Source organism: Myodes glareolus, chromosome 3, assembly GCF_982192425.1.
Source record: "Myodes glareolus chromosome 3, mMyoGla1.1, whole genome shotgun sequence".
NCBI lineage: Eukaryota > Metazoa > Chordata > Mammalia > Rodentia > Cricetidae > Myodes > Myodes glareolus.
In genome coordinates, this window is record NC_142028.1 from 8,534,568 (window position 1) to 8,554,109 (window position 19,542).

A 19,542-nucleotide genomic window follows, 5' to 3' on the forward strand; every position below is an offset into this window, starting at 1 on the left:
TACCAGGAGGATGCCACCCGTGAAAAATCTGACAGCTAGGCTCATAGACCAAGTCACAAACAAAGCCTCAGAGCGCAAAACATACTGTAGACAATTATCTTAAGACATGGGCAGAAGATGTTTATGACGTGAAAATGAATGTCTTTTTAGATTTAGTTCACCTCTCCAACCAACAGACGTTCAAAAATCCTGCAACACAATCTAAACAAAGCTAAACGCAAAGACATCCAGGTGCTTCTAGGCCCTAAGCATTCCACATAAAATATATCTCAGCCTTCAATTGTATTTTTACTGAGGGAGTGAGGGCAAACCCTGGAATGAACCGTGTTAAATGTCTTCCTCTACAGTTGACACAACCATTGTGATTGTGAACATAGCATAACTGTGGTCACTCTCAATGGTTACTTTGAACAATCACTCATGGATCTGTGAGGAGCGAGCGGGCCCTACCTACCTCTTACTGCTGAATTGTTGACTATTGGTAGATTCTGGGGTCATTGTCCCCATTTGTATAATAGGTGTTGAGCCTACAAGGCTCTAATGGACAGCTCTAAGCCCATAGTCACACCAACGGTCCTGGCTAGACTCTGGATCACAGAATGAATGGGCATGAATATAGGGGAGAGATGTGTAGGGAAGAGACAGGCACACAGGGTAGTAGGGGGATGGGAGGTCGTGGAACATGAGAGTGGTCCGTGTGGCACTCTGTTGCCAGGTGAAAGCCACAAAACAATTCACCAGTGTGTTGCTGTAGAATGATGGAAAGAACGAACAAACCACAGAGAGTTCAGAACACATTTGCTGTGGGGACAGTTTGAGAAAGAATGGCTAATGGTGGCGTCCACTAAGTTTGCTTCGAAGAGTGGCTAGGATTCCGGCAGAGAAGTGGGGTTTTGATGGGGAGGCAGAAAGTTACCTGATATTGCTCTTACAAGTTTTATATTTATAGATAGGGGTGACTCTAAACCATGTGGTGTGGACAACGTGAGCATGGAGAACTAACTGAATGAAGTCATGTGAGCAAGGTTTGCTGAGTGAGCAGGAAGAAGGGAGCTAATAAATGTTGACCTGGGGTAGAGCTAAGAGTGGAATGAACTAAGTGAAGAAATATCTGGGCAGCATGGTTTGAACAGTGTGGGGTTTTCTCCGCTCGTTTGCCTTTTTTAGTACTTTACTGCTTCATGAAAGATTATTCTGCTCTTCGGGGGGGTTGCTAATGTTTTTAATTTTTCTTTCCTTTTCTTTATGTCCTCCCCATCATTATTATTTTTATATTTTTATATGTCTCACTGTGTAGCCCAGGCTGTCCTGAATTCTTTTTCACCTTGGCTCAGCTGCCCAAATGCTGGGCTTGCAAAGATATGCTACCTTGTCCATTATATTTTCATTTTAGTGAAATGCCTTATCACTTCCCTTTAAGATGAACTTGTGCTAATTTTGGACATATCCATATTCTTGCTTTGCCCTGTGAGAAGTTCTGACAACTTCTGTGATTGTAATAGGCCAGCTTTGTCCTTGAGTTTCCAATGCCATCATCAGCTAAGTCACACCATAGCTCAGATGAAGGGTTTGTTTGCAGAGGTCCCCTGCTTGCTTTGGAGAACCTGGGGGCAGCTTCTTCTTTTGAATAGCAATGGGTTTCTCTGTTCATTCCATCATACAGTCTGGCCCATCTATAAGTGTCATCAGTAGATTCTAGAATGTTCCCTTTTCTCGAGATCTCTGGCATTCTTGGAACCTTAGAAACTAGTCTTGAGATCTTTCCTGAGTGCTCTTTGGTGGTAGAGATGTTTGGCGGTGCTGCCCACTCTGTCTGATGAGGACCCCCAGGAGAGGCACAGGTTAGGATTTGGGTATCCAGGACATTCCCCAGTCTTATCACCTCTCTGGAGCAGCCCTGGGTACCCCCTCCCTGCACTCACAGATCTTCTTCAGTCCTCCTCATGCTGGGGTCAGGAGCTCGGGAGTCATCCCAGCCGTAAACTGCTTGACTCCTTTGTATGAGGGCCCGAGTCCAATCTCAGGTGTGGGGATACATGCTTGTACTCCCAGAGCTGTGGTCCCTAAGGCCCATTGGTCAGTCAGCCTTGCCTACATGGCAAGTTTCAGAACAGTGAAAACATGGTTTCAAAAAATGTGTTAAGACAGCATTTGAGAAATGACAGCCAAAATTGTCCTGGTCTACACACATACATGCACACACACACACATGGCGGGGAGGGAGAAAGAGTGTGTGTGTCTATGTGTGTGTGTGTGTATGTGTGTGTGTGTGTGTGTGTGTGTGTGTGTGTGTGTGTGTGAGAGAGAGAGAGAGAGAGAGAGAGAGAGAGAGAGAGAGAGAAGAAAGAGATGAAATCAAAACTCCTTTTTTCTGACCCTACTCTCTGTGTAGTTCCCATTAGTCTGGGTTGCCACCCCTTTGCATGTGCTAATTGACACAACTCTCACAAACACTGGAGTCTATTTATCCACCACAGCAGCCTTCCCACCAGATTCAGAGCTTCTGTCCATGGCTCTCTATTCAACAATCCATATTGATCAGGTTCCAATCTAGATATTAGAGGTGGAGAAGGACATAACAATCCCCCGGTGGACTGCAGAACATTTTCATGAGTGTTGAGAAATGCAAAGAAGGGGATTGCAAGTGAGGGTCCAGATGCAGAGCTGTGCTCTGTTAAAGCTACGGCCTTAGGAAAACTGACGAGATAATATACTTGAGTCTTTTAGAAGGTAAGGGAGCAAGCTACCTGGCCACCCAGCCAGTGGTCCCCAACAGGAGCTCACAGCTAGCGCAAATCAGATGCAGGATTAGCCCTGAGAAGTAACAGCATGCTCAGTGTGTTCAAGAGGAAGGGAAGAGAGAACTCTGGCCAAAGTGGAGAGTCAGGCCATGGGAGGAGATGAAAGGGAAGAAGGAGACTGAACTTCATGGGCTTTCAGTCACGATGCGGTTGCCGCTTTGTACTCTTGAGTGGGTGGGACAGAAGTGTTTTGAAAAGATGAATAGCGTGGCATGCTATGTCTTTAAAAATCTATCTATGGACACGAGCTTATAATAGACTGAGGGAAGAAAGGGTAGAAAGCGAAGAACAGCAAATGAGAGGTTGTTACATCCATCTAGCATAGGCTGTGGCTTAGCACAGGAGCCAGGAGGGAAGGGGGCCGAGGTGGTCAGGTTCTTGACAGATTCTTGTGGTATTTCTGACAGGAACTAGGTGTCAAATAGAGTGATGCTATGTGAGATACAATAGCCAAACATGGCAATTGAATAATCTTCTTAAAACAAACAAACAAGCCAAACAAAACCCACCTTTCTCCTTACCTTCTTCAGAGGAGAGGAAATGTTGAGAGTTATGGCCTAGCATGTCTGCTCTGTAGCCAGGAACGGATGACAGAGGCTGCAATTCAGTCACAGAGACACGCCCCACCCATCTTCCTTTCCTCCTCAACTTTCTAATAAGTTAAAGGAAAGGCTTATGTAATAAAAATGATAGGCAACTCCAGGACTCTGTGTGAGAATGAGGTGCAGGGTTGCCCATGACAGGGGTAAGCTCTGTGAGGTCGGAGGTTGCCTTTCAAGGTTCCCACTAGAAGTCAAAGGTTGTGAACTCATCTCCAGACTCCCTGGTCTTAGCAGTACATGCTCATCTTGGCAAATGCACATAAAGCATGCTTGGTTTAACTTCACTGCACTCTTAGGTGTCTCCTATGCAAAGGAAGTTCTTAAAAAATAAATAGAAAACCACACAGAGTCATAGCTCAGGGTCTTATGCTGAGCTCACATAGAAGGGGCTGGGTCCATGTCAGTGGGATGTCACTGCTCTTCCCTGAGGTGGAAAATTCCCAAGACTATCAATGCAGGTCGAAATCTCAACTCATTGTAGGCCTGTTGAAGCTGGAGCATCCTTGCGTATGTGTGTGCAGAGATGGGTCTGAAGTTTGAAACAACAGTCTTGTTCAGGAGAGCGAGCATAGAGCCAGAGGGCATATACATAAATGTAGACCGGGGGGGGGGATGGAATGGCACTGATATTAAGCCTTTGACGATTGCCACATCTAATTCAATGCAGAATTAAAAGAGAGTGCCAGGTCCTAGAGCCAAGGGAGAAAGTTCAAGACTAAAAGCATTGGAGGGTGGACTTCTGATTGGATTGAAAGGGTGGGATCATAACACATTCTGAACGAGAGACAGAGAGATGACCGGTGGCCCTGGGAGGTAAAAGTGGACAGACTATAAGAGTGTGTGAGGGGTGACTGTTGAAGAAGTTTGTGGGAGCCCCAAGTGAGAATAGCCCAAACAGAGCAACTCCAACATCAGTGAGGAATCTAGTTTTCTGACGCCTCAAGCTACACTGAACATTGGTCCAGCAGCCCCTCTTTTCATCAAAACTCGTTGTTTATGGACTGACAATGTCGGAGGAGGGACCTGTTGATGTGTCACTGTGGAGAATGATAATTAAAAACCTTCAGCGGCTCACTATGATAGGGGTGCTGCTTAGGCTTCAATTGGGGTGTAAGTGGTCACCGAGATAAAATGTCTTGCTTGATACTCCTTGGGGTTGACCTGCTGACAGTTCAACTCGTGAGGAGCGATGTGTGCAGCTTTTCATGAGCATCATATCCAACTTTGATGGGTAGAAGGTTGCCCTTCCCACCCTGGGTCTCACTGTGTTCTCTCTGTTTCTCCACAGATTGCGAGGCAGCAGCAGCAGCTTCTGCAGCAACAACACAAAATCAACTTGCTTCAGCAACAGATCCAGGTCAGACATCAGATTTTAACATGCTTCTGTTTAAAGAGAGACTGACATTTCTTGGTCTTGTATAATTTGATGGAAATGACCTCCAAGCTGGAAGTGCTTTCTGGCCCAGTTCTCTAGATGTTGTCTGTGTGCTACAATGTTCAACTGGTTCCTCTGTCACCTGCTATACCTTGACAGGCAGCATCCACCTGAGCAGGCTGCCAGCAACTTCTTCCTGGTACCTAGGAGGGATTATTATAGAGTGCTGTTCCACTCCTTTATGCTTTCGTGTTGGAAGCAGAGCCTGAAGACATTCCTAATGGGGTAGATGAAGGACCGAGCAGAAAGGTACAGCTGGGTTTTGGTTGGAAACTCAGAGGCTCTGTTGACAGCTGCTTGCGAGCAAAGAGGGGCTGGGAGAAGGTAGTGATTCGATTCAGTATGTGGCAGATCTCACAGTGGTCTTGCCTGGGGAAATCAAGTCTACCTTTATTCTATGGAGATCCACAGTGTTGAAGGACATTGATAAGGCAGATACCTACCATGGTAGTAAGTGAAGAAATTAATCACCAGAAGAGACTTCTTTTCTAATGTGTACTAAGGACATGGACTTTGACAGAACTGTTTCCTCTCCATCTTGAAACCCCCTGGTAGCACTTATGTCTTGGAGACTCAAAGTTTAAATGATTGTCATCAGGAAGGAGCGTAGCACTAGAGTCTAGCGAGGTGGAATTCCATCATCCCATCATTCCTTAGGATGAGGCGAGAGGCCCAAGAGTTCCAGCTTGCTTAGGGTACATGCCTCATAAAATAAAAAGGCAACAGCCATGAACTTTTACATAGTGTTAGGACACGCAGTATCTTCTGGCAAATAACTTTTACCACCCAAGAATGGGGAAACATTGGGGCCAGTGCTCTGCCTTCATGTGATACCTACCTGGAAGTAACCGTCTGGTTCAGGATTAAATTATTGTTTTCATATTTGGGTAGAAATTCATCATTCTTGAACTTTTCTATTGGGATATAATATTTTATACTGTATATATCATAGAGGCAGATGTAGAAAGTATTTCATTCAGGTTATCAGTGTGGCTTTAGTTTATTTACTGCCCACATTCCTTCTCTTTGATCTGACCGGGTCAGCTACTATAACATTATCCTAGGATGTGTGGACCAGTGCTGCTTCTTTCTTAGTCCATCCTTAGTCAGAAACTTTCTAAAGCTTAAATTGCACTTCCTATCTGAAATCCTTATCTGATATCCTTATCTGATATTCTGATCTCTGCCTCTTTCTGTTTCTTTAAAACAAAGCTGTAGCACCTTGTGTAGAAATCGGCATACCAACAGGCGTCATTCATCCCCGCTGCACAGGCTGAGCTGTTTTGTGCTATTGTTGCTGCTTCAAACCTCACGAAACAATGAATTCCAGCTTTTGCGTTATGGAACATTGAGCTAGACAGTTCTCTAAGCCACAAGTAGACTGCCCGAAACTCTTTGTTTTAGTAGTCTACCTATTAAGAAAGGCATTTGCCGTTCCCCATGGGTTAGATCTACTAGTGGGTTAGGCTGATTTTGCAGACCTACTGCTAGAAAGCTTTACACAGGACTGGCATGTTGCAAAACTCTGTCACCAAATGGTGACTTGTTCAGGGTCTCTATTTATTTTTAGTTGGTCTCTCCAAAGGTGAGGGTAATTTGAACATCCTTCTTCCCCATCTGAAATTTAATTTTCAATGAACGGAAATGGGGGATTGTCACACTCATGTACCAGTTTCTACATCAAAACCACTCTTGACCTGTGAGTTTGTTCTCCTCAGTTCTTTGTGAACAAAATGAACATAAGGTAGACTCTGAAGCTGCTTGTTCTGGGGGAAAATCCCACATAGTTTTGCACAAGAAATGGTTTCCTTAAATCACTGAGGGTCAGTTCTTTACAAAATTTTTTTACGGCTCTTAAAAGCAAGTTTTGCTCTTAAATCCTTGATTTTAATTGGAGTGGATGTTCTTTCTATATGTCTCATGCTAGAGGCTTAATGGGGTTAGCATCTTGTAATGGAACTATTCAACAACTCGCTGGGGTTAGAAGAAGAGAAAAGGGTTCTGTTCTGCTTTCAAATGGCACAGATAATGATGTCTAGAGACCAGACCTCGTCATAACACGGACCCTTCACCTCCTCTCCAGAACATGTCCAGGTCCTGCTGAGAGCTGATGATGGGACAGCGGAGGCCCCAGCTTCCTCTCTCCACACGGCAGCAGTATCTCCTAAGATGCTCATCTACCAGCCTTAAAGGAATCAGAGTTTTATTCCCACCTGTTGTGTTCAGCCCTGGATACACTGAAATGGCATTTATACAGATGACAGAAAAAGCTATCTTCCCAGGTTCTTTTTGTCAGAGGAGAAACCTCTTTGTTATTGACTTTTCCTTTCTTCCTCTATGTGAACTTTCTCCAGGAATAACTTTTTAGCAATGTATCTCCCGATTTCCTGTTTACAGTGAGTCACTCTCTGTCTGATGCGGATGATTCTCTGTGTTTCACATAATGAACCAAGGCTGGCGGTCCATCTTGACCCGACTCACTATATGAAAACCTTTCAGGAAAGAGAACAAGTGACCTCCACTCAGCTTCTCTATGACAACAAATTGAGCGTCCCCAGAGATGCACGTTTCTTTTCTGGTAGGACTCTCTGAGGAGATGGAGTTTCTGCAGCTTTGGGGGAGATGTTTATAGGCGTGCCTTAGTTTATGTGCACCTATTTCTGACAGTACTGGTAGAATTCATGGGCTTTCTTGTCTACGAACAGTGTTGATCCCACAGTGTGTTCAAGGATGAAGTCCTTTAATACATCTAAGAGAGTCTGCTGCTCGCCAGAGGCATTTGTCTCACGGCTCCCTCCGGGACTTTATGTCTGGACTTTAAGAGGATTGTGGCATTACTCCATCTCCTGCTCTGAGCAGCTTCTGGACCACCGTTCGCTGTGTTCTCTCAGGGAGAAAGAATCAGTCACTTATAACCCAGTATTACGGTTTCTGATCTGTGAGGTAAGCAGGCCGCGTTACTCACTGCTCCGGCCCATTGACTCTGCCCATGGCTGCTTGGGTGGCAAGGAAACCCTGTATCTCCCTGGTGTTCCCATTGGGTAGGGACTTTCCAGTCTAAAGCACATGAAGATACTCATTATACCTGAGAGGCTTCCTGAGGAGAACTGTTCCTGACTGAGTTGCCCTCAAACCAGTCAGCACATTGGCAAGCCTTGTTAGACCAGTGATGCTGAGACCCCGACTTTTGTCCTCTGAAGTTCTTCCGTCTCAGCTATAAAATGGGGATCTTAATGCCTGAGGAGGGACGCCTCTGAGGAGAATCATTTGGTGAGCACACACCAGGTTAGGAGGAGGGAGAAAACTGTGTTCTTTCAGTGTTTCCAGGGCCAGAGAGCTTTAGTATCTTTTCTAGGCACACATAAGGCACACACACCTAGGCATGTACACATCGCATAAGTATTCACACACATTCGCATTTACATAAACAATCACTCACATATACTTGCATACGTGTATGCATAAAGAGATATACATATATACACATAGAGATTCGTACATACATGTATATATTTATATACATACTTACACAGAGACACAAGAATATAGACACAGTCACTCACATATGTACACATACACATATTCACACACATATACACACATTCATACAGTCACACCCATATATACACAGACACACAGACATACACATACATACAGAAAAATACATACACCCTTATAGACATGCATATACAGAAACATGCATATGCATGCATGGACATTCATTTATATGCATATACATACACACATATGTACACACAAACATACATATACGCATTTCACATAATACATACTTATGTATGCATATGTATACATACTGATTCAAATGCACAGACATATAGATAAACACATATCCATATGCATGTATCACACATAAACACACATAGTACACATGTAGACACACATGTGCACACACATACATATGAACACAATCTACACAGGGTCATCACTGAAGCTGAGAGTACAATGTTGCAGATTCATGAGATTTTCGAACTTCAAGGGGTTTTCAAAAGTTTCTATTTGGACTCATCTCTCCTTTACACATTTGTGATCTGAGACACTTAAGACTGGATTTTTCCCAAGTCTGGAAGTTAGGGATGCTGACTGCTTCTAAACATCCCAAGTTTTAGCCCCATCTGTTTCTAACCTACCAATATCCTACCATTTATAGTCTAATGATCCAACTTTGAAAATGAGTCGTCCCTCCCCCCCCAGCCCTGGGAACGTAAGCTTACAAAGTCAAAATGTAACTTGACTTAGGTGCAATTGAATGATTAAGTCGCAGTCATGGGTTCAACCAATTTGTGAGAAAGGCTTTGCTTTATTGGAGCCAAAGTTCTCTGAGCTCATTAGAATTTGGGTAATTCTTGATAGATTATTATGCAGAAAGAAACCTACTGAAATACCGTATTGAAAATATAATAATGTGAGCAGTGACTCAATCGGGCTTAGCTGGCCTGCTGATTTATGATTTCTTTCCCTGAGTGTGGTAAGTCCGAGGCCTTTTACTCCCCTCAGTAAGACCCCACATAAAGGAGCACCGAGAGATTACAAGGTAACCTTGTCTCTTTGGGAGACTGGAAATGCCAAGAACAAGCAGCGGGCCATTAAGGCAGCATTTGAACCTGAGAAGGGACTTCATTAACCCCTGGAGTTCCAGCTCCGTTTGTACTGTTTGAAGTACAATCCCATGAGTGGACGGGATGTGTATGCTCTTGATGCTGACATAGGAGACTAGAAGAGGGCGCAGGGAGGTGGATGTCACTTCACAAGCTCCCTGCTCTTCTGTCTTTCACGTTCTGGAAGCAGAGCTGCTTGGGCAGGAAGGTGGTATGTCCTGACAGAGAGGCCGAGGGCTCTGACTGACAGCAGACAAGCAGCCTGGGCTTTTCCTCAGAAGAGATACTGGAGCCCCTGTAAGGCTGCTGCTTCAATAGATCTCCTGGTAATAGCACAGTGTCAGGATTGCAGGCATTCCCATTCCCCTTCTCGCTAGGCCAGGCTGTCTCTGCTCTGTAGTCAGAGACAGGGCCAGGTGGATTTGCATCTGTACCACCATTTATTTCAATAGAGCCCATGTTATATGGCAAAATGGGCACTGGGAATAATGAAAACAACCATAAGGTCTTCTGGTATTTATGTCCTACACACACACACATACACACACACACACACACACACACACACACACACACACACACACCACTATAGTGTGGTGGCTCACATCTGTCATTCTAGTGTTGTGGAGATGGGGCAGGAGGATTACCACGAGCTTCAGGTCAGCTTAATAAAATAGTGAATCCTACATAGAAGAGACTGCACTGCGAGACACAGTCTCCCCAGCAATAAAATAACAACAATAAAACCCCCAAACCAAATATAATTGCATCACTATTCTGGCATTCAAATGACCCTAAAATGCAGACATAGCCCCAGGTCATTTATTATTGTTGTTGTTTTTGTTATTATCGTTATTATTATTACCTTGCTGATATAGTCTTTCTTCTCCATCTGGAGTATCTCAATACAGTTAAGTGTCCATTACACCATCCATGTAGATCTCTTCAACTTCAGCTTCTTCATAACTGCAGTCTTGTCCAGAAGAGCGAGTCTCTTGCCACTTGCCCATGTTGGACAAGGACACCCTCTCTCCTTGCACTCCAAGAACCCACTTGCTGTTTTCTGTATATTTTCTCTGAACACATGATACTATAAATGTGCTTCACCTACAAGTTTCCTGACAGTTGAAAATCAGGCGCTATTTACACTCAAATGTAAAGAGACAGACTGCCAAGGCATCCCACATCTTTCCCATCATGTTCCTCTGTCCCATGGTTTCTAATTGCCTTTTATTTTTTCCCAGTTTTTTCTTCAAAGTTTTAGCCTCAACATCTTAAATTCTTTAAAGACATAAGAATAAGTAAAGTCTGTGCAGTACCCCTTTCTTTGATGGCTGCCCTCTTGTCTTTTGCCCTTTCCTTTGGGCTGAATTTATTTATTAAACAGTCATATATACATATATACATACATATATATATATGTGTGTGTGTGTGTGTGTGTGTGTGTGTGTGTATGTGTACAAATATGTAAAGGGTGTAACCATGATTTTTAAACTTGTCTATGTCATTATTGAAACCCACACTAAACAAAACAAACAAACAAAAAAAGGCGATACCTGCATTCCTCTTAAGATAATGACTACATTAGAGTCATGCTGACGACCGTGTTCAGAAGTTCTAGTCTGAGTTTTGAAACAGAACCTGACTTGATCTCTTTACCAAAAGAAAGATGGGGCAGGGGAGGTAGTGGAGGGAGGAAGTTCTCCTATGAAAGGAAGTCCCTCCTTCCCTCTCTCCCGCCTTCCCTTCCTTCTCTTCTTTCTGTCTATTTTGAGTGTTCTTCTTTTCCAGATGATTGCTTCATCTGAAGTTAATGTAGCTGAAGCCTGAGTCAGAAAAGTCTGCAGGGAAATTCCCTTGGAGGCTTCACCCAGAGCATCATATCCAAACCTCCTCTGTTTGTGGAGCTGCTCTTTCACGAGCTGCAAATATGACCATTCTAGCCATGAAAATCCAGCCCAGTAAGAAGGTGATGGCAGGTTTGCATGAGTCCCAGTGTTTTCCTGGTTGCTCCCTGTGAACAGAGTTAGTTGATCCCTTCTCTTGATCTGCGATCCATGTCCTATCATTTTACAAATTAGGGCCTCTATGCTCTTAGATAAGACCATCGGGACGTAACCAGTGGAAACTACACAGACCAAAGGAAATAGAACTCGGGGCATAGGTCGCAGCTGGCCTAACACGAACCACTGTTATTCTGTTTGTCTTACCTCCATGGGGGGCAACACAAATGCTCCTGGGTGGGGTGTTCACAGAATCCATAGAGTGTTTGGAGTTTCCATTTTTAAAGAGAATTTGAGAACAGAGAAGGTTAGAAATGAGGGAAATTATCAGAATAGTAACGGATGAGCTATTGCATCAAGTGCACAGAAACATCACAGGTCAGGCAGGACTCGTACCCAGGCACACACAGCACAAGGAAAATGTGTATTGGTTCCTAGGCACACAGATTACTTCTGTTTTTTGTTTTGTTTTGTTTTGTTTTTAGCCTTTGCTGATGTGTATTCATGAAACATATAAACAAAGTAAAATTAATTGCTATTTTTACTTTGTGTATGCATGTACATATGTATGTATGCTCATGTGCACCTGTAAGTCAGGTCCACTGGTCATTGATGAAGACCCCTGTATGTGTTTATAAAGTCAGGTCCACTGGTCATTGTAAGACCCTGGGAGCACAATTACTAAACAGTGAGAAATGAGGCTATTATATTGTCATATTTTTATCTTTAGAAAAGAAAGACAGATCATTGGATAATAAGGAGTTGAGAACAGCTATCCCATAAGTCCTAAGGGTTGTCATTCTTTTTCGTCATGAAGGAGAGGCGGAGTTTGTTTCTTCAGTGATGAACGTCCTGGAAATAGTAGATTCTCAGTCATCTTCTCAGTCGTTGTCTTTCTGGAGTGCAAAGCAGCACTTGATAAAGATGAACAATCTTGCCTTCTTATAATATTATTCAGTGCACACACACACACACACATGCACCCACGCGTGCGTGAACACACACACACACACACACACACACACACACAGACACTACTTCCTATGCCCTGTCCCAGCTTTGTTTTGTGAAATTTGCGCCATTCTTAAAAGGTTGACTCTCCAGAATGCTCCATCCATGACTTGCTTCCTGTTCTGACTGGCTTCCTTGTTGCAGTATGTTTACATGACATTTACATGAAGAACTAGTTCACTTTTGTCCCCATAGTTTCGGTGCCTATCTGTTCAACCTGAGATCACATCTCAATGCCTACCTACCTCATTAACATGAATGCTTAACTTACATCTCAAATCTCAATTTGCCAAAACATAGCCTTTAATTATCCCCTAAAATCTATACTTTGTTAATCTCATCATTGCTAAATATGACATCAATTGTCACTTGGTTTGATCAAAATCACAGGACACATCCCAGTTTTTGTTTTCTCATAGCTCAAACTGAGTCTGTTAACCCTGGTTTACCCTCAGAAGCTACCAGTTCACTGGCCTTTGGCACCAACTTTCTAGTCCAGGTGGCCAACATCTACCCTTGAGCTAACTGCACCAGGCCTCGCCGTCCACCACTGAGTCTTTTCCTTAGACTCAGCACTAGCTACTGTGCCCCAACTAGATACCCAGCAGCAACCAGGAAGGACAGATATACTTGAATTCATGGGTTCAGAGAGGTCATTCATGGTTTCTTACTCCCTTTTGCTTGGGCAGAACATCAGAGAGGCAGGAGTGTGCAGTGGTGGCTGAACTTAACTTCTTCTAAGACAGCAGTGGAAAAAAGGAGATGCAGGAAGGATCAAGATGAGGTGCTCCCCCAAAGAGATGCCTCCGTGACATTTTCTCTAACCAGGCCCCACCTCCGGTTGTGTTTTTTTTTTCCCCATCAATCTATGTCACCAACAGATAATGAATCTTTCAAGACAACACTAATGCTGAGGGCTGGTGATGTGATTCTCTGGAAATAATGTTGACATGCTGAGCTTGCATAGTTGATCCTTTAGGCATCCCTTTACTGACCAAACTGACCACCAAAACTAACCACCAGAGGCCATCTACAGAAATCTTGCACTTTCTGCTAGTATGGTAGTCTCAGTCTGGATCTTATGCTCAAAATGATTTCATTTATAAATTTATGTTCCTTGACCTGCTCCATTAGACTGAGTCTCTGCCGCCATCTCAGCTTCATCCTCTCACCTCCCTCCCTCTGAAGATCAGTCCCTTCCTGGTTTTCAGAAACAGGTCAAGAAACTTCTAGAATCAGTGTGTGGACATTTCCATTTACACACCCTAGAGTTCTCTCTTTGTATTTGGTATGGTAGTTGAAACTTTCTCCATTCAAGACTCTTTGAATGTGGTCATTTGGGGGAGGTGGCCTCCCACACCGTGTTGCTTTGCTCCCTCCTTCTGGTTTTAGATTCCTTCCTACCGACGAACAAGTAAATTTACTTGGAGTTGTCTTGTTTGGTCTGCTCTCATACGCTAACATGTACTTGGCAATAATTTCTTTAACATCAAAAATTCTGTCATTCTCATTGATATAACCAAGTATCTGGAATGATGTCCTGGTAACCAAATGACATAATCATATTTTATGGGATGCGTGGATCCATTAAACAACAAATTAGAATACATTATGCATTATGTAATATAGAAAAGATTAAGACTGACAATAATTCCATATTTCTGTTTTAAATTTTTTATTATACTTATTATTTGTGTGTGTGTATGTGTGGCTGACACCTTGACAGTTCAGCATCTATTAACTGGAAAGGTACCATCCTCCTCCCTGCACTCAAGGCTGCTGACAAGCAATTTAATTCAGATAATCGCTGAAAATGAGACAAACTAGACTTATCAAACATAATAAAGCCGGCAAATTGGCAAATGTGACAGCGTTTGTTTTAAGAAAGTCATTTAGCTTTGCTTTCTGCAGTAAACAGAACAAGAACGCTTCTTTTCTAAATGGATAAAGTAAATATTTAAACACGAGGAAGATGGTCCCACATGCATATGCTTGCCTAGATGGGGCTCCTCATTCACCAGCACTTCGAAACCGAGACTTCTGTCTTCACACACAAGAAAGACTGGTTTGTCCTTCCTTCCTTCCTTCCTTCCTTCCTTCCTTCCTTCCTTCCTTCCTTCCTTCCTTCCTTTCTTCCTTTCCTTGCTGTTCTTGATCCAATTGCAATCCCTCAATAAGTAACTAGCCCAGGCAGACTGTCTTCCATAATATAAACATATGTGTGTCAAAACTGATAGAGTTATTTTAATATCATACATACATGCTGCATTGTAGACCCATATAAATTAACATTTGTCATGTATGTTGAGATTCACATATGTATGTCAAAACTAATAGAATTGTTTTGATATCATACATACATGCTGCATTGTGGACCCATGTAAGTTAACATTTGTCATGTATGTTGATGCACACATGCACGTATGTTGATGCACACATGCACACACATTTATCTGTATGCATGTTCTTCCCACTTCCCGTGAGCAGCATTCGTTTGTGGGTACAGTCTAGTTCTTTCAGCCTCCATGTCTCACCCTCCTGCCTGGTCCAGCACCTACACAGACACCGGCACTGCACCATGGGATCGATTTCCTGGTAGTTTTCTCTGTTTCTTGTATTTTATTTCCCATCCTATGATTCCTTTCTTTACCTGACTTTTCTTCTCATTGTCCTATTATATTCTATATTTTCATTAATTAAATTTTGAACATGGATCAAAGAATGACTGAAAATTATTTTACTGTGGAGTGATATATGTGTGTATGGTAGAGAGAAAGAGAGAGAACAGTCCCAGAGTGTTAGTATAATATGTTGGTGCCATCTTTTCATGATAGATGGCTTGTTGTCATGAGCACTCATGTCATACAGCCATAAAAAGAGGCGGGATGGCGCTGCAGTAAGGGAAATCAAGAGATAACAATAAAATTCTTCTGTTGCTTGGTGGAGGTGTTTAGAATGTGTTTTCTTTATATCTTCATCCGCCCCTAATTGAGGATGCTTTAAAATTGAATGACTAGCAGTCAAAACGTGTTTGCTTCAAGCTGAGAAGAAAAATGCTGGTGTCCCCGCTTCCAAACTGATTGCGCTTTGTACACAGCTGACAGGGACAGTCACTTTGAGTGACTGATAAGTGGGAAGCTTCGCCACTTATCAAAGAATGCAGCCTGCAAAGAAAAGACTGCGCGGCTTAGATGCTCTGGCATGTTCAAAATAACATCTTGCATCAGTCAGACCCAGAAGCACTAAAAGACATTTGACAATGAAGTAATGTATATAAAAAGGTGGTGTCGCGTGTGTGGAGACGGAGAGACATAGAAATTATCCCACAAGCAAACAGCTACAAAGAGGTGAGAGAGAACGCATTGTAGTTAAGGTCGTGATTCCGGAGATGAAGCAATGGTTACATAATATGAGCCCATTTGTGTTGGAATTTGCAATTAGCAGGAAGCATCACGTGTAGAAATTTCTGTAGATTCTTGTGTTATTTTTATAAGCAGCTACCTTTGACACAGTGACGCCTGGAAGCACCTGAGTTTTAAAAGGTGTCACCCCTAGCGGGGGTGATCATTTCCTCTCCAGGAGTCTCACTTCACACTCATCTTTCTTTCTGTAAATATTTAATATTTATACTGTCTGTTGACAATATTCTGCCATGCTTAAGTGGAAACTGTATTTTTACAGAATAGAGTTGGATGGATTTCTTTTCATTTTATACATAACACTGAGATAATTCTAACGGAAACCTGAACATTTTGGATTCCATGAGTGTAAGCTTCACAAATTAAAATAATTCCTATAAAGGACTCTTGGACACTCACTGATTAGGTTGCATGTCCTGTTTGAATATTTTGGGCATTTGTTTTCCAGATGCTTCATTTGAGTATCCACGTACTTCGTTATTTCTTAGATCCTTAATAAGACAGAGGCATTGACCCCAATGAATCCCAACCCTCCAGTGCAAACATGTGAACTATTTACATAACTGATTTCAGTGGGGTAGCCCTTAAAAACACTTGTATCTGACAGAATAAATAACATATCCCCCTGCTTGACTTGAAGAGAAGGTCACCATAAATATATTCACAGTTAATTCTTCTGACTTTCTAGCTTGATTCTGAGATTCAGTAAACTAAATTTATGGGGTATTCTTTTAATTAATCAGTGGGTAGCCGACTGCATGCTTGCGATGACAACTGTTGTAAGATGAAACAATACTAATGCTTAGTGTTGAGCTTGAGGTATGCTTGGAAGATTAGCTTTTGAGTGAGCAAGAGAAGAATATTCTAGAAAAATGTCCAACCACAGCCATGTGTGGAAGGTCACACATCCTTAGGGAATATGGAACTGGCTGAATACCATCTTTATCAAGGCTGAGTCTTTTCATTGCAATATTTTCTTATCGAAGGAGGCATCTGTGTGGGTCATGCTTCTGCTCTAAGCCAATGTCCTCGGCACAGGTCAACACGTTAAACAGTACAGAATTACTCTTTGGGTTGATGATAGAAATAAATGAAAAAATAGAATTGACAGGGATAACTTTTCAAACTTTTCTTTTGTAAATAAAAATGTGATCCAAAAACAATGAGGGCCCTTCCCAAGGGCCCTAGTTAGGTATGGTCATGTTCCTGCTCTCGGTGCTTTCCTGCACAGCATCAAAGCAAGGGTTAGCTACAAAGGCACAGTTACTTATGGACATGAACTGACATCCAGGCCACACAGTCTAATAGATGAAACTTACCTTATCTGTAATGTGGCACAAATATTAATAATTAACAATAAAATTAACAATAATTTATAATAAATTGGGACAATATTTGAATGTTTACATAAGAATTACAAATGACATCCTTTATCCAACAATCAGGATATTGGAAATTCCAACTCCACAACAATTATCAGAAGTTTGCAATGGAAAGTGTACATTGAAAACTTAACAATATAGAGAGTTATTATTTTTCTTTTTTAGGCAAGATTACTTTTTCTTTTATTGGCAATATATTTTAATATAATAAATTCTAATTACAGCTTCCCCTACACCCACTCCTCCATTGGGATCCACACCCTTTCTGTCTCTAGTTAGAAAACAAACAGACATCGAAGGAATAATATTAAGTAAAAGTACAATAAGATAATTCAAAACCAAGCAAATTGGAATAGAAAAAAAAACCACAACCAAACTAAAGAGCCAAAGAAAAAGCACAAGAAACCTGTAGAGATGCACACACATTCACACACACACACACACACACACACACACACACACACACACACACACACATACAGTCATTCTAACACACAGTATTCCCATTTTTTAAAAAAAAACAGAAACCATAAGATATCCATGAAGACCTGTAAGGTTAAAAGATGCTCTGACTTAGCATTATGAGACAAAAAAGCTCCAAAGAGGTTCCTGAGTTTATTTGGTGTTGACCATCTCCTGCTGGCCGTGATGTCTTCCATCCCCTCTGGCTCTTCACACATTTTCTGCTGAATTCCTTCCTTTCTGCAGAGTTCCCTGACTCTTAAGGGGAGGCATTTAATGGAGACATCCCTTTTAGGGATAAGTGCTCCAAGGTCTCTCACTCTCTGCGTTTTGTCTGGCTGTGGCTCCCAGTATTTGTTCTTTGTTGCAGAAGGAGGCTTTTCTGATGATGGCTGAGTGAACACTGATCTGTGATTACAGTACAATATCATATTATTGCTATGTTCCTTTAGCAGAATAGCAGTATCTGGTTTTTCCCTAGGTTCTTGGCCTACCTACTCTCAGGTTCTTGGCAACCCAAGCAGTGTTGGGTATCGGTTTCATCTCATGGCATGGGTCTTAACACAAACCAGATATTGGTTGGCCACCTTCACAAGCCTTGCATAGCTATTGCACCCAGCAGGCAGCTAACTCTGGGAGAGAACAATAGTGGATCTTTCTCCTTTGGTAGTGTGAAGAGTACCTTCCAGCAACATGAATACTAGTGCCCAAAGGTGAAGATTCCAGGTTGACACTGCTCCACGGCTCTGGATTCAGTGAGTCAGTTATATACGTGTTGTCTTCAGCAATAGGGCCTTGCTGTCAGTTTTGTGGAGAGCGACCAGTAGCATTGGCAATAGCCTGGATTGTTCTCATAGAATCCCTTTGGCCAAGCATTCAATTAGCTGTATCCCTTTCCAGTATTGGAAGCTTCCTTTAGTGAAAAGAGAGGCCCAGCTGGGCTTCTGTTGCCCCTGTTATTTAGGAGTTTAATTTAGATCACCTTCATATATGCATAGACTATAGGGACTTTCTACTGTTAGGTTTCCATTCAATCCCTCAACTGTTCTTAGGTTTAGCTATATCTTCCTGTATTCCCTCCTTTGTCTTTCCTTCCCCTTCCTGTTTGATCCTCTGATATCAGTTCCTGCTCCCATCCATTCATAACTATTTTTTCCCTTCCTAAGGATATGCATCCCTCCCCCTTATACCTTACTGTCTACCTAGCCTCTGCGGTTGTATGGGCTGAAACTAAAGAATCTCTCTAAGCTCTCAGACCAGCTAGCCTAAGATGTACAGCAGTGTCTACAGATGAGTTAGCCTGGAATGTATACAGTGTCTACAGATGAGCTAGCCTGGGATGTACACAGTGTCTACAGATGAGCTAGCCTGGGATGTACGGCAGTGTCTACAGATGAGCTAGCCTGGGATGTACACAGTGTCTACAGATGAGCTAGCCTGGGATGTACACAGTGTCTACAGATGAGCTAGCCTGGGATATACACAGTGTTTACAGATGAGCTAGCCTGGGATGTACGGTAGTGTCTACAAATGAGCTAGCCTGGGATGTACACAGGGTCTATAGATCTGCCTCTTCTTTAGGCAAAGATTGACAGAAGAAGTTTAGCTTTCATCCTAGGGACTGTACAATCTCAGGAGAAAGCCAAAATGCCAGTTTGAAGTAGTTCCTAAGTTTTTAAATTTCATTTCACTGAGAGTATTTTAGAATACTTGAGCAGTGTACATATCAAAATAATTGTAGTCTCATTTTCTTCCTCTAAATAGCATTTTTCTAGAAGCACTAAGAAGTGGTAACATCCCTAAATTTTTGT

At 42.4% G+C, this 19,542-nt stretch overlaps 1 protein-coding gene across 6 annotated transcripts in view; it reads left to right on the plus strand.

Annotated features, from left to right (window-relative positions):
* The window catches only part of Sox5 (SRY-box transcription factor 5), a 982,978-nt gene that overhangs the window by 789,104 nt on the left and 174,332 nt on the right, over positions 1-19,542 (plus strand). For all 6 annotated transcript variants that reach the window (XM_048432629.3, XM_048432630.3, XM_048432628.3 and 3 more), the window contains one exon: positions 4,692-4,760. In XM_048432629.3, the coding sequence (XP_048288586.1) occupies positions 4,692-4,760 (69 nt within the window). The remainder of the gene's footprint in view (positions 1-4,691; positions 4,761-19,542) is intronic.